The 26,451-nt window shown below is 38.0% G+C and overlaps 1 protein-coding gene and 1 long non-coding RNA gene across 10 annotated transcripts in view; one reads left to right on the forward strand and one right to left on the reverse strand.

Annotated features, from left to right (window-relative positions):
* The window catches only part of LOC122549207 (sal-like protein 3), a 67,633-nt gene extending 44,288 nt beyond the window's left edge, over positions 1 to 23,345 (reverse strand). For 5 of the 9 annotated variants that reach the window (XR_006311458.1, XM_043688623.1, XM_043688618.1 and 2 more), the window contains exons 1-2: positions 21,847 to 21,930; positions 3,008 to 3,104 (exon numbers count right to left, since the gene is read on the reverse strand). Coding sequence is in view for 7 of the 9 variants with exons in the window: in XM_043688623.1 (XP_043544558.1) it covers positions 3,008 to 3,086 (79 nt within the window). In the remaining 2 variants the exon portion in view is untranslated. Of the gene's footprint in view, positions 1 to 3,007; positions 3,105 to 20,954; positions 21,077 to 21,252; positions 21,296 to 21,846 lie in introns of those variants that run through there. The other 4 variants (XM_043688619.1, XM_043688624.1, XM_043688620.1 and 1 more) reach the window with 4 other exon arrangements.
* Positions 22,977 to 26,451, forward strand: part of LOC122549209 — a 77,778-nt gene continuing 74,303 nt past the window's right edge. Inside the window, exon 1 of the long non-coding RNA XR_006311460.1 lies at positions 22,977 to 23,056. This is a non-coding gene — a long non-coding RNA (uncharacterized LOC122549209). The remainder of the gene's footprint in view (positions 23,057 to 26,451) is intronic.

Below are 26,451 nucleotides of genomic sequence, written 5' to 3' on the forward strand. Positions count from 1 at the left end.
CCAACCTCCAGTCTTCTGGAACCTCACCTGTGACTATCAATGATACAAATATTTCAGCAAGAGGCCCAGCAATCACTTCTCTAGCTTCCCACAGAGTTCTCGGGTACACCTGATCAGGTCCTGGGGATTTATCCACTTTTATGTGTTTCAAGACATCCAGCACTTCCTCCTCTGTAATATGGACATTTTGCAAGGTGTCACCATCTATTTCCCTACAGTCTATATCTTCAATATCCTTCTCCACAGTAAATATTGATGCAATATACCCATTTAGTACCTCCCCCATTATCTGTGGCTCCATACAAAAGCCGCCTTGCCCTATTCCCTCCCTATTTATCCTTTTGTCCTTAATGTATTTGTAAAAACTCTTTGGATTCTCCTTAACTCTATTTGCCAAAGCTATTTCATATCCACTTTTTGCCCTCCTGATTTCCCTCTTAAGTATACTCCTACTGCCTTTATACTCTAAGGATTCACTCGATCTATCGTGTCTATACCTGTCTATACCTTACATTTGCTTCCTTCTTTTTCTTAACCACTTCAGATGATAGGTTTAAATGCACTCTACTGATGACACCAAAATTGGAGGTGTAATGAACAGCAAAGAGGGTTACCACAGATTACAACAGGATCTTGGCCAGTTGAGCTGAGAAGTGGCGGATGGAGTTTAATTGAGACAAATGCAAGGTGCTGCATTTTGGGAAAGCAAATCTTAGCAGGACTTATACACTTAATGGTAAGATCCTAGGGAGTGTTGCTGAATAAAGAGACCTTGGAGTGCAGGTTCATAGCTCGTTGAAAGTGGAGTTGCAAGTAGATAGGATAGTGAAGAAGGTATTTGGTATGCTTTCTTTTATTGGTCATAGTATTGAGTACAGGAGTTGGGAGGTCATGTTGCGACTGTACAGGACATTGGTTAGGCCACTGTTGGAATATTGCATGCAATTCTGGTCTCCTTCCTATCAGAAAGATGTTGTGAAACTTGAAAGGGTTCAGAAAAGATTTACAAGGATGTTGCCAGGGTTGGAGGATTTGAGCTATAGGGAGAGGCTGAACAAGGTGGGGTTGTTTTCCCTGGAGCGTCGGAGGCTGAGGGGTGACCTTATAGAGGTTTACAAAATCATGAGGGGCATGGATAGGATAAATAGACAAAGTCGTTTTTCCTTGGGTGGGGGAATCCAGAACTAGAGGGCATAGGTTTAGGGATTAGGTGAGAGGGGAAAGATATAAAATGGACCTAAGGGGCAACTTTTTCACACAGAGGGTGGTACGTGAATGGAATGAGCTGCCTGAGGAAGTGGTGGAGGCTAGTACAATTGCAACATTTAAAAGCCATTTGGATGGGTATATGAATAGGAAGGGCTTGGAAGGACTTGGAAGGATATGGGCCAGATGCTGGCAGGTGGGACTTGATTGGGTTGGGATATCTGGTTGGCATGGACGGGTTGGACCGAAGGGTCTGTTTCCGTGCTATACATCTCTATGACTCTAAGTGGGTGTTTCTAAATAAACCTGTTGGGACTATAATCTGGTGTTATGTGATTTTTAACTTTATAATCTGAAGGACACTGATGCCTGTCGAGTCGAAACATTAACAAAAATCTGGCTGCAGAATACGTGGAAACGGCCATTACATATAGGAGGAATATTCTGGGTTAGAGAATTTGGGTTACAGAGCTAAATGAGTGTAGATAGCATAACTTTAGAGCAAATTAGATAACTTTGGTAGGAGGTAATAACTTTTTGGAAGTGTCGTACCAGAACATATCAAAACATTTTGGAGTTGCTCATAGCAATGATTGAAGATGTACTAAAGTGATCAATAAGAGTTCCAAATGCACATCACATATCAGTGGTGGATGACCCTTATAAAGATATGTAAGTTTCCAATTGTGGATTTGATCAGATCTTTTAGTTTCCTGTATTGATTGAGAGGTACAGCAGATATCTACTAATTTGCAGATGACTAAGTATAGAAGGGCAATGAAACAAAATAGAAAAGAGTGAACCTATTTTTTTCAGAAGTAAATTTCTAAACAGAAAAATAAATTATGAAACAGTAAACACATGGACTTCGGAGACATTTTTCTTGATGGGAGGGATTAGAGATCCTACTGGAGTTCAGATAGCAGAGGAACTGGCAGAGTAGGGGTAATTACAGGTAATAAATTGGAGGTGTGATCTTTAATGCATTCAACAAGAAAAGTCCAAAGAGAAAAGTGGACCATAAAAAGTGCCCATGTGGCTGGTGAAGTAGAAATAAACACTGATTTCAAAAGAAAATGAATGAGCTACAGGGATTGAACAGGGTTGTGAGACTGACAAGACTGGCCCCTAGAAAAACCAGATTGGACTTGATGGGTCTAATGACCTCCTTCTATGCCATAAATGACTCGATGACTCTATAACAGGGTCAACATTTTCTTTAGCAGAGCTTAACAATTACATCAAGGTGACAAAAGAAGTGGAAAGAAAGATGTTTAGAAATTGGCAAGGAATTAGACATAATAGCAGACAAGATGCAGGAAGACACAGATTGATGCAGCTTTTCAATATCATTAAATTTAGAGGTAGAACTGAGGTTCAGCACCAATTCTAGCTGGAGAGTGAGGTCTGAAAACTTTAGGTCAGCTGCAATAGCGTCAGTTACTTTACTTGTGCTGACAGAACCAATAAGAGTAAATGCTACAATAGGGCTAGGTAAAACAATCTTCAAGACTGTCTAAGTTACTTCATTTATGCTCTCAAATGAAGAAGTAGTGACTGATTTGTTGTTGGATTTCTGAAAGAAGTAAATGTAAAAACATGATCAGAATAGTCTAATGAGACAAACACATTTGAAGCTGAACAAAGCAAGGTAAAGATTTTGCATTTATATTGTGTTCTCATGGCTTTAGAACATACAGATAATGAGGTACTTTGATTTGAGATTATTGTTGAAATATAGGGAAATGCAATACCCAGTTTGTACACGGTAAAGTCCTACAAACAGCAGTCAGATACACACCAGATAATCTGTTCTTCTCAGTGCTGTTGATTGAGGGATAAATTGGAGGACTCCCCTGCTTTTCACTTAATTGTGTCATAAGATATTTGGCATCCACCTGAAATATAAATGGGGACTTCAGTTTAGGTTTGGTTAGGTTTTGATTTGGTTAGGCTGAGATGTTACTTGTGATCACGGAGCGAAAAACTCAAAATTAGTAGAAACATTGCTAATGACGAACACTTCGTGACTGCAAGATAGGGGAAGATAGACAAGCACTTGAAAATTACAGACCTATCAAGTTTAGGACAGGAATAGACAAATTTACCATGAAGAAGGAGAGAGATTTTGACCACAAAAATTTAAAATACATTGAATCAAGGCAGTGGTGCAAAATAAACATAGTATCAACTTGATGTAGCCAAAAAGTACTGCGAATACCAGATGAAAGATCACAAGCATAAAACACTAACTCTGCTTCTTCTCCACAGATGCTTTGAAACCTGCTGAGTACATCCAGCATTTTCAACTTTCATATCAGCTTTATTCAAGCTTATCATATTGCCTCTGGGTCAGATGCTTAGGTTTGAAAACCCAGTCAGGATCCAAGTCATAACTGGCATTCAAACACATACTGAAAATATGCTGCATTATCAGAGGCATTTTGCTTTAAATGAGTTGTGAAACTGAGATCCTGTTTGCTTGTTCAAATGGAGGTTAAGGCTATGACAAGAAGGTATTAGGATTTTCAATGTAGAATGATTAGATTCACTATGCATGAGAACCCTTCTCATGTTAGCCTATCACAAAATAATCTAAGTACACAATGAGCTGTGTTTAAATCCTTATTTACTAGAAACATGGCCTTTATCATCTTGAAACCCCAACCCCTCCATGCCATGTTCTTCCACAATACCTATTCAGATTTCTTCCAAAGTACAATTACCTTTTTAACCAATACGTCTCACCTCAGATTTAATGCCAGTGAATTCCATTCACCATACTTTTTTGATTCTGTCATTATGTCAATATGTTTTTACAGCTTCCATTGCATTTCCAATTTGTTTGCAATGTCTCCTTTTTTTTAAGACCACCTGTACATTTGGACATCAGTATCTCTGGACCATGTATCTAAATCATTGCTGCATTCTGTAGTGAACAGAATGAAACCTGGAACAGAACATAACTGGATTTTCCATTTCCAACCATTTTGAGAAGTATCAGAGGGAAACTTTGGCAGCGTGAAGGAAGATCTGGTGAATCACAGAGCATGAGTGAGAAGATGCAAGTGAAATAATAGTGAAGAAACATGAGGCTGCTTGCTCGATATCCTAGACATTTTTATTCAATTGAAGACTAAAGGGATTCATCCCAAATGAAATCTGCCTGAATCAGGGCATTGTTACTGGAGCTGGCCCATCTGATGACACCCTTTTGAGAATATCCCTGGCTATATATAATATGGTGGCAACTGCTGACCCTTGTGCCAAGATCTTGGTGAGGCCTCACTTGGATACAGTATCTGCTTTTGCTCTCTCCACATGCTGCAAAGTATTGAATCTCTCAGAGGAGGATTACAAACTTAATTCTCAGGAATGAAAAAAGAATCTTAGCCAAGAAAACAGAATAAAAGGGTTAGGACTCAACATTTCAGAGAAATGTAAAATCTGAAATAATTTGATTGAGATTAATATAACAACAAAAGGAGTAGATTAAGTTTCAATTGGCACATTGTTCCAATCAAAGATTAGTGGGAAAACGGTCACAATTTTACATAGTACAAAGTCAGAACTAGATCGGATATCAGGAATTGGTTCTCAGATCTCTCGAACAAGCAGCCACCTCATGTGGTAGGATTTATTTAATTTATATAATTCCCTTAAGTGAGAACAGATTGATTTCTGACTACCAGCCTTTGCCTTTTGCAAACGGTAAGCACTGTAGAAAACCCAGGACGAAAGTAATCTCCTGGACTAGAGCTGTTTGCAACAATGTCTAAGAAGAACTTGCCAGCTTTCTTTTTTCCATAATTGGCTTGAAGCTTTATCTGGTTTCTCAATTCTTCTAGGGAATCGCATGGGTCAGCAAGACTGCAGAGTCTAATTTTAGCAATATAAAAAGTATTACATTTTGTGTAGAACAGACTGGATGATGCAGGGGCTCTTTACCTAAATTGCATTGTACATACGTTTATATAAGGCCAAACATCACATGACACCAGCTTACAGACCAACAGGTCTATTTGAAATCACAAACTTACTAAGTGCTGCTCCTTCATCAGGTGAGGTGAAGGGAAGTGCACAGGCACAGAAGTTATAGGCAAAGAGATCAAAAGATAGTACAAATGGTGTGAGTGGAGTGTTAGCAGGTTGAATAACAAGTCTCTGCAAATGATCAAAAGTATCAGACGATGTGAGTAAAGTGTCAACAGCTGAATAGCAAGTGAAGAGATGACCTATGATCCAATTAATTGAGTAACCCAAAATTGTTACTTTGGTTAAACCCTTGGCATGCGACTCTTATACCTATTATGTTATTCCAGCCATTTGGTTTATCTCCAGCACCATCTCATTTTTAATGTTTTGTAATTATCTCTCTGCCTGAATTAATCAGATCATAGGTCATCTCTTCAATTGCTATTCAGTTGTTGACAGTTTACTCACACCGTCTAACACTTTTGATCACCTGCAGAGACTTGTTATTCAGCCTGTCCACATTCCACTCACACCATTTGTACTATCATTTGATCACTCTGCCTATAAATTCTGTGCCTGTGCACTTCTCTTCACTTCACCTGAAGGAGCAGCATTCCAAAAGCTTGCAAATTCAAATAAACCTGTTGGGACTATAAGTGACTTCTGAACTTGCCCACCCTGTCCAAGATCAGCACCTCCACATTATTATTTATATATACATGCAGGAAGGTTTCTTAGCACTGTCAGCTGCAACAGAACATGATGAGATCCTAAAACATTAGAACAATGAAATACTGGAGGCTATTCAGCCCATCTTGCCTGTACAATCTCTTTGAAAGAGTATGCTACAATGAAAACCAAAAATTCTGCAGCTGAGGCTTTAATGGTAAAGCTCTTACACAAAATGGGACTATTCCAACATGAATTATTGAGGCCTTGAACTCCAGCATCCAAGAGGCTCTCTTGTCAACTTTTCCATGACTTAATCGTTTTGAGAGAACACGTGTTTAGTTTGTGGTATTGAAAAATATCCATTGCCGTAACAACAGTGAATCAGAAATTGTGCTGTGCTAGAATAATGTAAAGCGATCCTGGTTGTCCAAGAGATTCTGGTGTCTGGTAGTTCAAGCAAAACGTGTGGATGGCAATGCATCTTGTTCTGATGCACCTTGACCACATGTTAAAAGGGAGGGGATGAGCTAATATGAAGATAATGAAATTTTGGCGTATTCAAGTTACTCTAACTCAAGTCTCCAGGTCTTGTGGATCCCACTGATGTCGCTTCAGTAACTATTCTTTTCTAATAGACATTGTGTTGAGAAAGATGGCCTTTTCACTTTTTTCCACCTCCTTTGCCAATGCCAGGATGGGATGGCATGAATCAAATTTACACTTACATAGGAAGTTATCCAAAGGGCACAAATTCCAGCACCCTGGAGGGCAGTCCTATATTCCAGTTTCACCAGGCGCTACCTACAATAGTTCAACATCTGGAACAGCCTAGGACCTTGTTATCTGTTTCAATTTATTATCACATCCAGAGGTTATATTGAACAACAGTCTCAATCTTGAGTAGAGATCAAGGTTTCTTTAATGTACAATAGCTTACAAAAATGGTGACAACGAGTTAAATAAAACTAAACGTTACTACCCTAATTTTATCATTATATGTGAAACAATTAATCAGATGTTGTGGGGTGAATTTTGATTTATTTAATCTTCAGGTACACTATTAGGATATAATACAAGCAACCTATGTCAGCTATACACTATATTAAAATTAAATAGCACTCCATCTTTACTGTTCCAACAATCAGACTGTACACTCTTTCCAAAAGCTTCTTTGTATATCTGACAAATAAATACATGTTTTTTCTGTTGCCTCACTAGTTCCTGCAGACTATAATTTGATATTTATTGAAATGTTCCATATTATCAACTTTGGTTAACTTGAAATACAGGTGGTAATCTAGCAGTGTAGGGAAAAAGCGCATTTACTTTAACCATTATACTAATTGGTGTCCTTAGCAAATAATGCATTTTACATGATCTAAATGCAACCTTTAATGCTGCAACAGAAAACAAGCAGAATGTAAGGACCTCTAAATCATACCACCAGCCTCTCCCAAACGAGCTGATTGTAGTGATTCATTTACTAAGTAAAAGCAAAAAATTCTGCAAAAATACAGGAAACATTCCAGTATGTGTGCAGTGTTGATATTTTAGGTGTTTATCCTTCATCAGATCTCACACAGGAGCCAAGGCTGAAATTTAGTAAAGGTGTTTTTTCAGAATTTACAGATGGAAGAGGGAAATGTTAAGTGAATAAAATGCAAGTCAACAGTTAGGTAGTTTCCCTGCAATTTGCTTTGACCCCCTCAAAGCCCCTCTGACAGTACATTACAGATTCACAATCTCTACTATCTAGAATGTGTGGGAGTATCATGAGCTGCAAGTTCCCCCTTAGTCACACACCGCCCCAACTTGGAACTATGTTGACACTATTTCACAATTACAGGGTCAAAAACCTCCCCTCCCTAACAGCACTTTAGATGTGCCTGCACCCCATGGACTGTAAAGTTATACGGTGACAGCTTACCACTGCTTCTCGAGGGCAATTAGGAAAAGGCAATAAATACTGGCCATGTCAGTGAAGTCCACATCCCATTAAACAATGAAATTAAAAAAAGATTTTGGGGCTACTTAGCAATTATGCTCATCAGGCTGAAATTCGTCAGATCTCAGCTGAAATATATGATGATTCACCATCTGACAGAGATAATGTTTTAATTCAGGTGACGGAAAAACTTACACTATTTTACCCATTCGAAACAATGAACATGTTTTGTCTACTCAAAAGCGCAGGGTTAAATTAGGGATTTGTTGAGGAGAAGACCACAGTTAGCTTTCTTGGCTGCAGCATGGTTCATGACAGTGATCAGCTTGTGCAAAAATAACAATTGCAATCACGTAGCTCCAGTAGAAGAACCAAATGTCGCATGCTTTATAATTGAAGATTGTCCTCAAGTGGGAACTGAGGGCATTCAGGGAAGTGGTCACATTTATTGTTTAAAGAGGAGACTTCAAAGAGCATTTGGAAAACAGACAGCCATTGGAAGTTGAAATGGTTTAGGGAGTTCAACTGTGTGAGAGCAGGACTGTTTAAAACTTTTTTAATAAACACAGAATCAAAGGAGGCAGAACACATAGTATGCCTGTATTGAAACAGCAAGGACACATACGAGTATATGGAGCCTGATCTATTCAAAAACGTGGTGATTCACTATGAAAAAGCTGGTGAAGTCACAGCATTAGAGGATGGGCTGAGGTTGACTACAATTTGTGTGATAAACAATTGGGACTTTGTGTGCAACAGGATGAGAGTGACAAGTTCTGAATGATTGGATTTTTTTTTAAAAATTCATTTCATGGACTGTAAGCATCACTGGTAAGGTCAGCATTTATGTCCCATCCCTAACTGCCCTTGAGAGGATAATTGTGAACTGCTATCACACCCAACCTGTTAGGATGGGAGTTATGGAGTGATTATCTAGTGACAGTGAAAGAACAGTGATATAGGTACACCATGGAGGGCAAAGCAGGTGATGATATCCCCATGTGCCTTCTGCTTCTGTTCCGCTAGCTGGTAGAGTTTGCATGTTTGGAAGCTGCTATCAAAGGAACCTTAATGAGTTGCTGCAATGCATTTTGTTTATGATGCACATTGCTCCCACACTGCATCAGTGGTGGAGGTAGTGAACTGTTAAGCTGGTAGATAAGGGTCTTGGATGATGTTAAGCTTCTTGAACGTCATTGGAATTGCACTCAATCAGGCAAGTGGAGAATACTTACCATTACACTCCTGGCTTTTGGTTTGTGGACAGATTTAGGGAAAGTAATTTACTCACTAAAGAATTTCCAACCTCTGATCTGTGCATGCATAGGTAGTTCCGGGTTGCAAATGGGTTTGGTTCCTGAGTTTGTTTGCAAATCAATTTGTAACACAATGCAGGACAATATGAAACAGCTCTTCCTAAGTACAGGTAATGTTGGATATTTATAGTTACACCAATTTATGGGAACACGTTCATAAGTCAGATGTTCATAAACCCCCTGTGTATATACATATATTGATATGAGCTGTCCAGTTCAATTAGGGTTTTGTAGAAGGCACAACTACGAAAGCCAATCATAAAACTGAGCCTGAAAGTACTAAAAATGTGGATGAGAGTTTCAACACAGTGGAAACCATGCAACAAATTGGAGGTTGAGGAAGCACCTTGCTAATGATTGAGAATGGAAATTTGAGTAAGTCACCCTGGTTTTCACTACTGGACAATGCTTGAGTTCTGGTCCAGTCTGGGAGTGGAATTTCAGGGATAGAGTCCAAGTGCTTCCAGCAGAAAACAAATTAGAATAGCTTTATTCTTGTCACTGTCAAAAGTTGGATCGCCAAAGCTTCTCTTTGAGCAAAGCCTTTGACAACATTGGAACTTGACAAATCAAGGGTATCAATGGCTGGGAACCTGTGAGAATTGAAAGTGAATGCAAGGAGGAGTGTCAAGTTAGAAATTAAATAATGAAAATTACCTTAAAAAGCTAAATATTCATATGAAATTTAAAAATAAGCTTAAAATAAAGGAAAACTGAATTTAACTAAAAAACCCTGCCAAACCAGAAACATGTAAGTTCCTAAAATTTACAAATCTTATTGGACATTACTATTTTAGGATTGTTACTCCAAATATTTGCACTAATGGAAATACTTCTGAAGCAGACACAAACATAAAAAAAAATAGCTGTACTATTCATATACACCTTTTTGGAAAACATGAAGTGGCAACTGTGAATAAAGCCCATTTCACAAAGTCTGCTGATTTTTATCTTAAATATGTAAAATGACTGAGATCCCTACTATTTACATGCTGAACCCAATGAATGAATATAAACAGCTCAACTGCCTTTCTTACTATTGGGGAGGAGGAACTGTATTGAGGAATGCAAATTAAGGAAAATTGAGCACTTGAAATGATGTATGTGGTACAACGATGGTGTATCAGGAGAGACAAAAAAGTAGCCGCTTGAGTGTTCTCTCATCGCTGCAACAAAGATTCAGGAACATAGAATCCCTACAGAATGGAAACAGGCCATTTGGCCCAACAAGTCCACACTGACCCTCTAAAGAGTAACCCACCCAGATCCAATTCCCTGCCCTATAATTCTAATGCACCTAATCTCTGAACATTATGGGCTGAACTATGTTGGGGCATGTCATTACAAACTCAGTGAGAAGAAAAATTTAGAAGTCACATATCATTAATAGTTAAGCTCAATTTACATGTCGTAAAATGACTTTTTTTATATCAAAGAGTTGCAATTTTAAGTATCCATTACAGGGTTGCTGATGCATGAATAGTTTGGCATATACAGTATCTGGCACTTCCACAATGAGTGAAGGGCTATTAACATGTTAGTAACCTTTGCTGAACAGCATCCCTTTTTTCAAAAATCTCAGTCTATGGATTAAAATTTATAAAGTATTACAACTGACAGGAAGAAAAGTTCTTTAAATGAACAAACTGTTTTCTTTTCAACTGCTAACTCTGCAATACAAGCGCCAATCATGAAAAAGCTATCTTGCAAGAATTCTCAAAATGCTGGCCTTTGCAGTAGGAAGCAACTTTACTGAGTTTCTTTTTTACAGACAGATCTCTGTAATAAATCTCTGCATTTATTACTAATGCCTGCATTAACCATTCAACTAGTTACAGATGGGAGTTACTAGCTATATCTCTGTTTAATAACTGGTTCCATTTTTTCACAGAATTTGAAATTGTTTTGTATTAAAGATCAACATGTAAATTTTTCTTGCTCTTGTAGCCTAACAAAGATAAAAATGCATCTATCTCACAGTGCTGGTTTTATAGCAGCACAGAATTGGTGTGATTCAAATCAAGACCATGTAAACAGCCCGATTCAAATCCCTAGCTGGTTTCTGCCCCCTTGTATAACACAGGAGTATGCATTGACATGAATGTGATACAGTCTAGAGCACCTCCTGTCATGGTGCCATGCAAGTGGAGTACCAGGATTGAATTTAGCTTTGATCAATAGATCCATATAGAATTCAATCAACAATGTAAATGTGCGATTTGATTTTTAAAAAAGCCTGCTCACTTTGTTGAACGTTTAAGAATATTTCACATAAGCAGAACAAAGGAGTTGTATTGTAATCTGCTTCAATGCAAAGATGACAGAGTGACAAACACTAGCAAAAATTTTGTCTGGCTACTTTAAGGGTTCTTTAATGCAGAATCAATTACTTCCTGATATTACATTTCTCAGTACTCATACATGAGAGATAATTATAATACAACCGTAACTTTTCACTTGCTATTACTTTGCAGAACCCTATATGGCTGGGATCAGACATTTTTTTGTGTATTGTGGTTTGCAATCCTGAAATAAAAAAACATGCATAATGCATTGCTTTTCTGCTACAGAAAGGAGTTCATTTTCACAGTGTTGTATTTTGCTTTATGAAATGTTAAACTGTTTTATTTTGGCATAAATGTTCACTGCTAACATGTTGATTTAAAATCTGTAAATTGTGCATTCTCGTAAAAGAGGGCAAGTTGAAGGGGAAGAATATTTAGCACAGGCAGCTCTAAAGTGGGTGAAGACTGATGGAGGCCCAATGTGCTGGCAAATGGCTATTAAATAAAACAAATATTAAACATGAAGTCTTTCTGAAATGCAACAGATCTAAAATGTCGACGTTTCAAAAGCAACAAGGTTAATCGGTCGTACGAAAGTGATGGGAAAATTACATATCTCATTACGAATTCTACAGTAAGATAATAGGTAGAGAGTGAGTTAAAAAGAAGTAGTAATAAAAAAAATCTTAAGTACTCTTGGAAGATACTAGTAATTTTTGAATAGCGCAGGTAGACGGCAAATGTTTCAAAATGCTGCTGAATATCTGATTAAATAATAACTATCTGTACATTTATGCTAGAAATTGAAAGGTTAGCAATTTTATTGAAGGTCTGGATTTGCCACTTCTATAAATTGATTTGCACATTCTGAATTTCTTGGTACAGTATGACCTTTATCCACCATTAGTTATATATTAACTTGCACAATATTTTGCTGGCAGTTTTGAGGTGCTTAACCTCCACGTTGACAGTGCCTTTTGTGCAACTCCCATCCTACACTTTAGATCCCCTCTGTGCTTGCTTAGCAATTCTGGTTCTCAACACAGAAAGGTGTATGAGCACAAATACTGAAATGCTCTATGTCAAACGACTGTTTTCTAGCCGATAACACATGTTCCAGAAACTTCTTCCATTTGAAGAAGTTCTGAGAACTGGTCAAGAGTACCTGATTACTTATAAAATGCTTTACTATATTATAGCTATTTCATTCTGCTGTAGAAATCAATTATAGTTTTATACTACCTTTAGTCACTATTTTATTAAATCCTCAGCTGTAGGTACTTTAAATGAAAACTTTACATAACAGAAATGCAGGACACTGCAAATACTGGAGCAACAACCAAAGTGTTATTTTAGAAATTCCACCTTATTTTATAACTGAATGTTTCGAAAAGACATAACAGAGGGAATTAAAAGCTGTAATTCACTGTCTGTATTCTGCAGACATTCATTAATCACCGGAACTTCTCTCATATGATTTATGTCATCAGAATCTCCAAGTTAAATTATAGCCATTAGCTTCCTGTCTAGTGTTTATTATTCATCATTCTGAGTGATATCAAAAAATATGAGGGCATTTTCACCCTCAAGAAAGTACTTTTTAAATACTGTGATCTTAAGTTCATATATTTCACACAAACTTCTACGAGTTAGCATATTTTTCTTTGTAAATTTTACAATTTTCTATTCCCTCAACATTAACAAAATGAAAAATAATGGAAATCAGTTTGTATAGTTACACAAATATTCAATGCATCTAATAACTACCATCTCACACACATCACTATTATTGCAACCACAATTCATAAACACAAACTTACATATATTCCAATATTGCCTCAAATGTCATTTCCATAATGTCTGTCACTAGATGCAAGCATGTCAATTAAATAAACTAAGCAACCAACCTAAAAAATATAGTTAAAATAAAGGTCAATGCATCACAAAATCTGGTGTTCTTTGTCCTTAAAGGTTCACATCAAAACAAACCCACCAAAAATATTTTATCATATAACATAATAAGCAATGCAGTTAAAATTATTTTAATGGCATTTTAAAAAAAAAATTATGATGTTGCTTACACTGGCTACACTGTTGTACATTTCTCATTCATCCATCTATGACCGCTTCTGCCAAAATCTTTTGGCGACAAAATAAAAATTAGTTTGTTCTGTCTTATTTACAAACAGTCATTAAATAAGTAAAATGCCAAAGTTTCTGGCATTCCAGTACACAATCTCATTTGCAAGGCACTGGCTTGCAATTCCTAGCCATGTTGTTAATATTTAAGGTACAGATTAACCCTGTTACACGTAATGGATTAATGTGGGCAAGAAAGTGGCTTGTTCCCAAAAACACTTTATTTACCCAAACAGCTATTTCAATACATAGCGATTATGTTGGGAAAAAAGGGTAAAAGATCTGTTTAATTCAAAACTTAAACTGCAATTTGCTTAAATGAATTTAAATGCAAATCTGATAAAAAATTAAACACTGTGAACGTACGACATTGAGTGTCACACAAATATTTAATGAGTCCTTCAGGTGCTTACTAATCCTAAAGTGCCAAAAGAAAGTATGTTTGATATTAGCAGCCCATAAGAATTTTTTTGTGAACAAATCTGCATAATTTACTTTTTTTAAAAAAGAAACCACACTGAACATTTTCCAGAAGGCTGGAGCCAGTAGTAAATAACTGCTCTGCTTCAATAGGGCAAGAAAGGAACTAAAGTCTGTGTTACTTGGAGCCGAAGCGCATCAAAATGTTTCCTTGTGGTACAGTTTCACTGAAAATTTGTGATGAAGCATTCTGTCTGTTGAATAAATTGTTTTTAACTCTTTATTGTGCCATGAATGCTGTGAAAAAAAGGATGAATCACCGCAGACAGAACTCATGCTGTGAGACAGGAGGAGATAAATAGGGATTTCCCACAGAGTTTAACAATGCGGGAAAAATTCCAGATTGAATGTCGGATTCTTCCACAGTGGTCTTTGCAGCTCAAAAGGCTGCCAGGAAGAGGCTGAACAGAGGAGGGCACTCTCGCTATGCTAAACCCTATCACTGACCTGGCACATTCATTATGATCTATTCAGTGGCCCACATCTCAGGATCTGTAACATAGAACCACCTGTGGTACAGTCTGCAATAGCATTCTATTGGAACAGTTGCATTTTCTAAGTATTACAGCACTGCATTACTTGGACATAACAATTAGCTCTTTGTATACAAAGTGCAGATGTGGAGAGGGCTAACACATTCCTGATATGATGTATTACTCTATACACGTTGAAAGAGTAGCATGTACAATGCTGACATTTTCTTTGTATTGAAGTTAGTTCACAACAAATTTCTTTTGAGGAATAAGATTAAAATAAGTTGTTTCGCAGATTCTAAATTTGCCAATTTATGAATGAGGGTGGTATCTACATAAATTGCTGAATGCATTGGATATGAACTGCTCACAAGTATTATTGGAACACTGACTGGGTGGTCTCAAAGTCTCCAAAATGGTTGATTAAGAACCAGAGAACAATGGGAGATTAAATGAAGAAAACACAAAGTCCTTCTCACTGTGCTATTGTCTCATCAGTCGTTAACAAAATGTTGAGTTTAGTGGAAAACACCGGAACATTAAAAGCTGAAGCTTACCCACACAAAATTAAAAACTTTCAGCATTCCTCTATTAAATGCGATTTTGCAGTAATATACAAACAAATGGTTTTGCGTCTGCACACAGAATTTGCTTGCTGGTTGGTGAAGCTGAGAAGAATCTGACAATTACATTCTTCAGCTTTCAAATATATATTCTGGAGCGCTGAGTCTTCCCCTCCCCAGAAATATTGTCTTCATTTGTCAACTGCCACTCAAGATTTGTACGCTGCACAGTATGTGCACATTTTAATAGATAGCACAAAAGAAAAATTAAATGTAACATCATCATATGAAACGGTGATAGAGTAAAAACTGGATCTGTACCTGCCTGTTTGAGATGGTTACTGTAAGGTCCTCCTCTAAAAGGCAGCAAATTCAATGCAAATCAAGAGTATGATAGCGTTCGTGCTGTTTTGAAGGTTCCACCTCAGTGACGTCACGGACAGAGAACTGACACATCTGAGACAGCTACATGTACAACTTTTTCAATACTCTGAACCAAATCCCACTGTCCCCATTTTACAGCTTTCACACCCAGTCATATATCTCGCCTCTATTGTCATGTCAAGAAACTCAACATTTGCCAGCAAGCATGACTTATTGGGTACTCTTCATCCATGATGTCATTTCCAGGTTATGTACCAGAGATTGTTCTACTGTCAGCAGGAAAACTAACAAATAAAGCAACAACATTGGAACATGAAGATTTTTAATTCTGAAATGTCAACAAGGGCCCTGACAGGTACACGAAGTTCAGAGTTATGTATTTCCCGAACTGAACACTTTTCCACTTTAAAAATATGAACACCAATACACCATGTAATTTTTTTTCTCTAATAAATGCTGATGGCAATAGTTTTGCTTTAGCCTACAATAAAACATCATTCTGTACTTGGAGGGTTAAGAAACTGGCTGAGCAAACTTTTCCCTATTTAATGACTGTAAACAATTCTCTTCATCTAGATGGGCATGTGATAAGCTGTGGCATGTAACAAACTCACTGGGATCTCTGTTTAACACTCAAATTCAATGTTAACACTTAACAGAACTGTGGTAAGCTGTGCCGCCAAGGTCAACGGCACAGATGTACTAATTGTATTATGAGTTTGACATCTAGTGGCCACCTCTGGCAGGGCAAAGCAGGCAAAGGTTAAATCAGCAAGCTCTGTCAAAGCGCTTCTAACTACCCACCCTCAGGGATAACCCATCAGATGCTTGTTGGCACACCATGCAATCCCACCTTTTCAGTGAAGCCAAACAAAGGAAACTAATGTGTTACACTGGACAACAATGCAGTGCTAATAAAGAAAGGAATCACAAAAGGTCAAAACAACCCCAGTTTTTTTTAAAGCCATGAATAAAACCAGCAACAAATCCCACCTATAATCATACCAAATCGTTACTCCTCCCAATCCTGGAACTGCACAACACCATTTTCTGCAGCTGAAAAGCTCAGTGTTTGTCAAACTGTTCTTTAATATTCATTATTATATAAACCAAACAAGTATTCCCATGCTAAATTACATTATTTTTATTTTGAAAAGTAATATACATTGCTTCTTACAGTTGAGCCCTGCACTTGTGAATATTTTGAAAATGCTGTCATCCACATAAAATGTCCACCTCACAAGTAGTTCAACATCACTATGTAATCAAAGTCTGGTTAATTTAAATTGTGACCAAACACACCATTCTCTCATTGTCTGAATAGAAGTTATACTTTGCCAACATGCTAAGGTAGGAGCAATCAAAAGAACTAATCAAAGTAAATTACTCATAACAGCATCAGTTTGAATGAGGAAAGAGAAACTAAGTTATACTACATATGGTTGCAGATGTCAGTGTCATACTGCTAGAACTAATTATTATTTAAATATTTTCCATCAACTCAACAGTTAAAAAAAGCCTTTGTCATTAGAGAGGCTTTATATATTTTTCCAAAGAGATTGCAAATTTTTAATGCAAAATGTGTTAATAAAACAATAATATGCAGCTCCTTTATATCATGCAATTGCCAACTTGGCAGCTGGAAAACGCAATCTACCTTCTAAATTATCTGTATGAAAACCATTTTGTGATCAGTAGCATGAGACAACAATGAATGTTACTTACACAAGCTTCCTCTATCAAGTTAGGTTCCCTCAAAAACTGAGCAATGTTAACATCTACAGTTGATCTATAACATTTTTTGTGATGGTGTTAAATAAATTTTAGTGAACAAAAGAATTACAAAACATGTCAGACAGAAAATATTCTAACTGTAATATTTCATTTCCTTGGCCTATAACTTCTACAGTTTGGCCCCCATAAATCCTACAGAATGTTGTAAAAATCCACAAATACAAAAGTTTTATAAAAGTTTAAAATTCTTTCATGAAATATTTAATTTGAAATTTGTGATTAAGACAGCAATCAAATGATCAGTACACCTTATTCGTGGCTGTATGAAAATGACATTGCCTTACAAGATAATACGATGTAGGTATACATTTAAAAATGCAATGTGCTGAAACAAATACAGTGCTCTGACAGAACTGATAGTATCTAGTGCTAATGATTTTTTTTAGAAAGCTAAAGACCCAACAGTTAGAATTCATCATCATACCCACCTTCCCCGCCTAACTATCCAAAATGACTGATGTTCATAATAGTGGAACTCAAGTTTTTAATCTGAAGTTGCAATTAAACTGGTAAGCTTATTAAAAAATAAACTAGTTTTAATTTCTCTGTCATTTTGCCTTTGGAACAAGAATATATTTCTTCAGGTGCTAACAAAGTGAGAGAATTGCAAATACCGTTGCTTTTCATGGGCAACACGGCACTCTTGCACAAATTACCACAGTGTAAATGAATGGTCATCATCCTTTACTGAAACATATTGCTGCACTAACCATAGCATCGTCTGTCACAATTTAAAATTAAACAATCCTTTGGTGCTATCTTATGTAATGACAACTTAAAATTTCTGTTGTATTTTCATTCATCAATTGTTAATGCAACAGAAAAAGCATCGCACAAGGTAGTTCTAGCTGTATGTATAAATTCATTTAATGCTGTTGCAAACTCAACTTGCTATCAGTGAACGGTTTTAATTTACCAGAGCAGCAAGTGACAGAAACAGAAATACAGTAATGTCCATTGATGGCTTTTACCAAGCCTATCAGCTATTGTACTAAATAGATTACTATCATTACAAATGACAGGTCATAATACTTCCCACAGAGCTATTTTTCTACAGTATTATCATTCAATTCTGCAAATATTAACACAAAACTGCACCCTGAGAGGGGTGTTTGTCTTTATTAAAGATAGTTTTTGAACCATAAATCATCAAGGAAGCTCAGCCGAGCAATGTATCTGGATGGAAAATATTTGTGTCTCAATGAATCCAGAAACTCTTATTTACATTGAACTCTGTTTCTACTCCAATTTTAAGTTCCTCGTTATGTCATCAATTCTTAAATCAAGATCTTTTCAACAAACAGCATTCTTAGGAAATCAAAAGAAACATGCTTAGTGTAATAAATCCTATAGGAATTATAAGTCAGTGCAATAAAATTGATCATCTTTAATTCTGCATGGTTACATATATCAACTTGAAAACAATCCTTAGGATGTTGGCACTAAGCAACTCAAATTCCAATCAAAACTTCACTATAGCACTGTTTTTTTCCCTCCTAGCATCTCTAAATTGTGTCATAAGAAGAATTATTGCAACATTCATTCCAAAGTATTTAACAGTTCAGACCATAGAAAAATAATTTAACGACCCATTACTCCTACACTGAATTACCAAAGGCAGGGGGAAAAAATAAAGTTAAATTAAATAATAAAATGGCAAGTTGACTAATAATGCTATTTAGGGTAGTGGGGGAGAAAGAGCTCTCATTCATACCTCCAGCCCTGAACTCCAATCAGTTCTTCTGTTGATTTCCAGATTGAAGATGGTAAAATCTGATTAAACCACAGTCCCAATCTGGATGTGTGAAAACTAATCTAAAACTCCCTAGCAACCAATTACAACGCCTGTTTAAAAACTTGTGAATGTGGATGGCATATGAGAAAAGTCACTTTTTTTCCAGCAGTACTGTCAAAATGACACAAGTCAGGATTCCACAACTCAACGATTCTGGTGGAGTATGTTTTTACTCATGTCAGTCGAGCATGGAAGTTTGTGGGTAAATATTTAACTACTATTACGAAATCTTTCTTTTTAGCAGAAGAATGCAGTAAAAAAAATGGATTGTTTCTGAGGACCTCTCTCCCATTTTGCAGTAAATCTTTAAAGACCTAAAATCGTTACATGGTTGCATTGGTGGCTTGTGAGAGCCAGTTTACAGCTATTCACAGATCACAATAATAATGCAAAAAAATTCCACACTGGGATGCAGTGTAGTCCTTTTGATTGTGAGGCTGTCTTTTTTTCCCCTGCAGAAATAAATCCATTCATCCGGCCATGTAGTCATTGAGGACGATACAAAACAAGCCAAGTGTGAGAAATTCTACGTGATGGAGTAAACAAAAAACATTTCCATGACAAAAAGATACTTTGCACTTAATCTACCTTACCATATGCAAACGTTTCTTTTAACTTTTTTTTTTACAAAATATATTTTTAAATTGTCCTATTGAAATCTGGCCTGCCAGAAAGCTTGACAAGATAAGAGCGAGTCGCCAAAAAAATGTTAAAAACAGCTCTACATGTATTAATATATACGTATTGAAAAATGTGTAAAGTCACGTGAAGTTTTAACATGAATGTTTATTGTGAGACATTGTAGCTCAATGTCCCTTCAGCGAGGGTTCCTCAACCACAAAATGTTTCAGAGAGGAAGGTTCAAATGGACACGCACAAGTAGCTGAGAAACAAACCACTTTGACACGACATTGCATTTTTTTCACCTCACTTTCTGTCAGAATTATTTCCCTTCCTATGACAGGAAGTCTGCAGATACAGAATTTACAATCTTGATTTTTAAAAATAAATATTTACCAAACAGTGGCAAGTATGTGGAGAGGATGAACCCTTGACCACAATGCGGCTTTCTCCTCTCTTCACCTTCCCTCACACTGGACATGCAAACCCGCTTCATCAAATTGATTCTCTATCTTTTAAGGAGGATGATTTCCCCCTCTCACGTTTTAAAACACGATTGAATATTGCAGGCAAAGAAGAAACGGTGCAGCTAGAAAATCGAATAAACAAGCCAGTCATGAAAACTGCAGTTCTTTTCAACTTGTAAATCCTCTAGCAAAACAAAATGGACATTGTACTCTTCTGATATTTTAAAACACAAAAAAAAACTTGGGAATATTCGATTTCTTTTTCGGTTTGATACCATGACAAGCTATATAATGTGATGCTGATTGGATTTAAGGTTATTCTGTCTCTCTTTGACAATATTTTTAAAATATATGTATTTAGTTTGTTTGAGCCGGCCAGATTTAAAATTCGATGCTTTTCGTGAAAGAAATGTTGAGCCAGGAGTTCAGGAATGAAGTGAGAATTAAAGATGGCTGGCAGGTCAAGCTGGGAGCTCGCCGTCCTGCTTGTTTTATTGTAAATTCAACAACACACACACACACCAATCCCACACTGACCCTTCACCCAGCTCCTTCTGCTGCACCACTGGCCCTGTCTTAACCCTAAACCAAATTAAACAAATACTGTAGTATTTCTTGTTTAACAACATGAGAACTAAACTCCCCCCACCCCTCCACCAACCTCCTCTATAAACTTCTGCGAAAGTCAAGCAAGCTAGGATGTCCTTTGCTGATCACACACTTGTATTTTAACACACGCACTCGTCCCTCACATCTATCAAACACTTCAAATTTACAAGATTCGCTATTATGCGAATTAATAATCCAGAGAGATTTTCTTAAAAAAATGATTTACCAACCAGTATTGTGTGCGCTCACATCTGTTACTTAAAACACTCGCACTAGAGGGTTTCTTAGAAACACGCAGCTGGGAAGGAGAGTAATAGTGCTGGAGTTGGGGGTGGGGGCTCTTGTTGGTAGTCGCGGGTTGTTATGTATTTGGATGTGTGTGTGTGAGTAGGTGTTCGGTTTCCGGGGTCCGAACCCCCGAGTCCACATCCCTTAGCAGCCCCGGTTACAGCTCTCATTGTAGGCAGAGAGAGAGAGAGATAAAGACAGAGCTGTAACCCACCCCTATTGCCCAGAGAACTCACGCACCTCTCCAAAAAACAAGCATCTCAACTTTTAACCAAATAAGAGAAGAGAAAATTATGCATCAGAAGTAGAATATAACGTACTGATCCAGCCGCATCACTTTCTAAAACTAGCCCAACACTCGCGAAACTACTGTCAGGCTGCGCCGCTCACTCGCAGGCAGCTAGAAAACGTGTGACAAATGCTGCATTTTTCCCAATGTAACAGCAAATATTGCATTTTCGGTGTGAAGTCCACATTAAAGAGGGGAGGGAGGGGGAATGGAATGGGGACTTATCTGTAAAAACATTGCACAGAGTTTGCAAGTTACCACTAAAATTGGATGGAAGCTCTTTTACAAAGATAGAAAAAAAATGTAGAGATAGTTTTAGAGGAAAACAAAACCTTTTGCCTGAACATCATCATTGCACACATCCACATCCTCTTAAGTGAAGTGGGGGGGGGGGAACCAAAGAGATTTTTTCCGGGTAATTGGGGGGGGGGGGAAATGAGGTGCAATTAAATAAAGAAAAAATTACAACAACGACAGATAATGAGAAAATTGTGTTTGTGGGGAGGGGAGAAAGAAGAATTTAAAAGAAAATTAGACACACTTACAATTTTGCGAAACTATTGCCACTGCTTCCTCGTCCGACTTGAGATGCTGGGGCTTCGCTTGCTTGCGGCGCGACATGGTGGTGGTGGCAGATACATCAGCAACAAATAAAAAAATAATGTTTTTTTTCGCAAATACCCGAGTTGCAAAATTACGGAAATTAGCCGGGCAGGAGCGGCGCAAGTGCGCATGTCAGTATATAATTATGATTATCAATAATGCATTGCGATTAATCATCGCCACATCTGACAGACGATTGGCTCCTGTCCAGAGGGGGGAGACACTTTGGGATTTATTCAAATCAGAAACACGAAGCACAGACACACGCACTGAGAGAGAGAGAGAGAGGGAACTCAGTCACTGATCAATTACCGTCCAGCCACTTGCATGGCAGCCGCCTGCCCTCTTTTTACGCTGCTCCTTATGTGGATGTTTGTCCCTTAAGGAAACCTCCTACACCCCCCCCCAAAAAAAACCCTAAAATGTTGGCATACTCTTCTCTCTGTCTCACCCCTCTCTCTTTGCCCCCCACCCCAAACACCAGCAAAGCTCGCTCCCACTTTTTTTCCTCCCCTCCCCTCTCGTCTTCTTGTGAAATCACTCCTGCCCTTCCTCATATCATCTTTAAGCAATGTTTGTGTGTGGGGGTCAATATTTCTCTTATCTTTTGGATATCGCTCGTTGTTTCTTCCAACCCCGTCCCTCCCTCCCCTAAAATAAATACACACATACACAACCACAACAAAGTTTGTTTTCCCCTCGCTCTCTCTGTCTCTGTCTTCTCCACCTCCCTCTCTCTCTGTGCTGTGTTGGGTGTACGTGTGTTCTCAAATAAAGAAGGGGGAAGAGACCAGAGTGCCAGCAAGAGGCCACCGTTAATACGAGGAGGTGATGTGCGAGTCACGTCTTCTGGTGCCCCCGGTCTCCAATACGCTCGGTGCTCGAAAACCGGTTCGCCTGAAAGAGGTTATAACGTGTCGAGTCGATGTCTTCCCTTGATGTCGAGTGTAACGGAACAAAAAAAACAAAAAAAAACCGACTAATTCCTCCCAGCAGCAACAACAAAACAAAACCACACTATTAGCTTCTAGATAAAATAGCTAAATAACGATTGCTATTAGTCCTTGGGAGAGTTGTCCGCTGGTTTGAAGGCAGCATTCACGGTTACTTTTTTGCCCCCACCCCTCCGTAGAATTTGGAGGAGATTTGACGGTAAGAAGTGCCGGTGTTATGTGTAATGAGTGTCCTTGCCTGTCTCTCTCTCTCTCTGTGAGTGCGTTTAGAACTGGTGGCTGAGCCAACAAGTTGGAGCCTTTCTGCACAAGGCACCAACGCAACAAACACTACGACATGCTGCCGCTAGGATGTACCAGATAGTTACTTTCACTAAACTCTTCAGAACCATCAGCATCGCTCTTCTCTCTCCCTCTTTCTCTCTACACACACACCACGTACTAATTTCCCCTTTATTTTCTCAGACTCCCATCCAATCTCCACATTTCTGAAATCTTGTACACACACCACCCCCCACACCCCCCCTCCCCACCACCTCCGTTTTCTTTAAGATCTTTTTTGTTTCTTCATTCAGAGAGAAATGTGAAACAAAATTTCAATCTTTTTCGCGTGTTGGGCGCCTTGACTGGATGGGTGATGAAGGGGAAAAGGGATGGATCGTGTGTGGGGAGGGGGCTTCTGGTTGGTGGGTCTGCCTTAGAATTAGCACTGCTTCATCAGGAATACTTGTTTTGATCCCCCACCCCTCCTGCTTGTATACATTACAAGCTATTACAATACTATTATAACAATAAACACTTGTTGAACTTCACATTGACACCGAACCTACCGCGCGGACCATAGTAATGTACTTGCATCGAGACAGTAACGAAGGACTGTATCTCGTTTAACAGTGCGCTTGCTACCACCAAAGTGCATAATATTCAAGGAAATGGGGGCTTCTAACTTTTGTCATGTTATTACATTCAATATGTGTTTAAAGAACTCGCTCTAGACCAGGTTATGCCTTAAAATGCTTAGTTGAACGCAAATGATAGAACTCCGAAATAAATGAAGGCATTAGTTTAATGGATTCATATCCATGCAAGCAGAACGCATATTTTTCCATTAATTTTATTTGTACTTAATAAACAAAGCAATCTAATAAATAGAGATGTTTACATCGCTAGAATCGAAGGACAGTTAGGTGACTCGAAAAGTGGGGTGATATGCGAACTCAACTGTTTAACCGTATGGTGCGCCGTGAATTAAAGCGGAATCATTTGAATATATGTTAAATAAATTCGAGCTCTTCGTTAACCTGAAACTAGAATCACTGTTTTTATCCTCCCTCCCCCACTTTCTGGTCGGTGAAGCCCCAGTAGAAATTTGGTTAATAATCGCTGCTGGATAATGAAACGCACCTTATTTTACAAAGATTTAATTCACTCTTAAAGACAATTTTATTTTAAGAGGTATCGAAATGTCTTAGTAGCACCTTGCCATCAAAACTTAAATAAAACGAATTCACGGCATCAAGATGTTTATTTTCTGTTGGTAAAGGCTCATTTGCTTGCGAGAACGTTTCAAGTCATTTATTAAATCTTAGATTAAGCTCTTCTATTTTCGACATTAATGGAAATCTCAAAGTATTCCGGTGACTATTTAATTTCCAAATTACGGAGAGTCTTAGCTCCCTTGGGGATGGCGGGGGATTCAAGTCTGAGAATTTATCAAATCCCTAGCCGAGTTATCCTAACTGAAACTTGAACAAACCAAGAAAAATCTAAGTCCATTTCTTAATATGGATGCAGTATTTTAATTCAAACAATGATACAGAAATCGCGATTAAACTTCTTTATTATTGATACCGACCGGCGGGCATTTAAAGCTGTGTTTTGTGTATAAAGTCACATGCGCTTATAGATCTTTAAAGTTTCAAAAAAAAACGCAGTGCCCTACAAACTACATCGCTTTTCGAGTTCCCCACGCGTCAGCGAAATAAGGTTGGGAGGTATTGGACAGCTTAAATTATCAGCCACTACTTTGTTTCTCTGTACCCCCCTCACAAGACGACAAACTAATAGTGCTTGGGTCAGTTAATGCTTACACGAGCCAAATCATACATTGAGTGTTTTTTAAACTGATTTATATGAAAACGAAGGATCAATTTCAAAAGCTGGGTCAGGGCAGAATCGTCTGGTCAGCAATTGTCAATGCTCTCGGCATTTTCTTAAGATTTTTGCCCGGTCTTTGCACGCTGCAGCGATATGTTCTTGCGTCGCAACTTTATATTTTTGTGTGTGTGAACAAAAGTGTCAATCAGTTTCTAAATATTCGGATAACAGGCTATCTTTAATTCGGGAGGAAGGTTAGGGGCGAGGTAAGGGTTGATAAGAAATTCGGGTTTCTACAGGTCACATTCTCAGAGGAAGCTCCCGAAAGCCACAAGCGAATAGCATGTTTTTTGTGTGTGTGTGAGAGAGAGAAATATTAGCTAAGTAAGCGACAATTAATTACACATCTGTTCGCGCGTCCCCGTTGTATGGGGCAGGTATTAACATATCCGTATTACACATTGTTATTACACCGACCGATCTCTGATAGCGCAGCTTGTCATTCTCACAGCCAGAAATCACGATGATCTATCTTTCCATCAAATGGAAATCTCAGTTTGTTCCAACACTGTAAAAAACCAAACAGTCTGTCAAACATAAATTGTACTCATTTTTTTTGGAGGGGTAGGGGGTTTGCTTGTTGGGATTCCTCAAAGCTTCTTTCATTCCCTTACGAAAAGAACTATTGTTTGATTGATGTTTGTGGTCCCATCTAGTAGGTTATTATTAACCAACCTTCTCGAATCCAGCTCGAGAAGAGCTGGAGAGAGAGAGAGAAAATCAGCTATTGATAATTGCAAGAACCATACAGCAGCTACTGTATCGATTGCCTTGTGCCATATTCCCCTGGTATAGGAGAGATAAGAGGACACACTATTTAGTAGAATATAATTTCTTTTGACCTATCTGCTTCGTACAGACTTATGATGAATAGCTGGAGAGGCTATAGTGCTTTATCAGGAGACTTACTCCTCTGCTGTTTATGCCCCCCTCCAAAAACTCTACTATCCCAACATCATCAATATCATTACAAAGGCGCCAGAATAAAGATCTGCTCCAGATTAAAGTGCTGCCTTATTATCTGACTAGCTCATCTCTATTGGCCGATGATCGGTGGGGGTGGAGGGAGATGAGGGAGAGAGAGAAAAAAACTGTCATTTCAACTTTTTGCAAAAAAAAAGCCTTTCAGATTCGCCGTGCAAAATGAAGCACTTATCAAAGTTATTGATCAGTTCCTAAAACCATTTGAGTAAAGAGACACCAGACACACACACAAGAAGCCCTCGACGTGCTGCTGCAGGCTTGTTCTTTCCCGACCGGACTATTATTATTTTTCTCCCTCTCACTCACTTTCAACTGACACGCTGGCTCTTATACTAAACTAGTTTTAGTTTATTTAAATCTTCGTTTGGGAAGACAATCATTTATTATATGTTAAGCAACAGCAAAAAAAAACAAACGCATAATTTCTATGTGCGTGTGAAATATGTAAATATC

This window comes from Chiloscyllium plagiosum, chromosome 4, assembly GCF_004010195.1.
Source record: "Chiloscyllium plagiosum isolate BGI_BamShark_2017 chromosome 4, ASM401019v2, whole genome shotgun sequence".
NCBI classification, from domain to species: Eukaryota; Metazoa; Chordata; class Chondrichthyes; order Orectolobiformes; family Hemiscylliidae; genus Chiloscyllium; species Chiloscyllium plagiosum.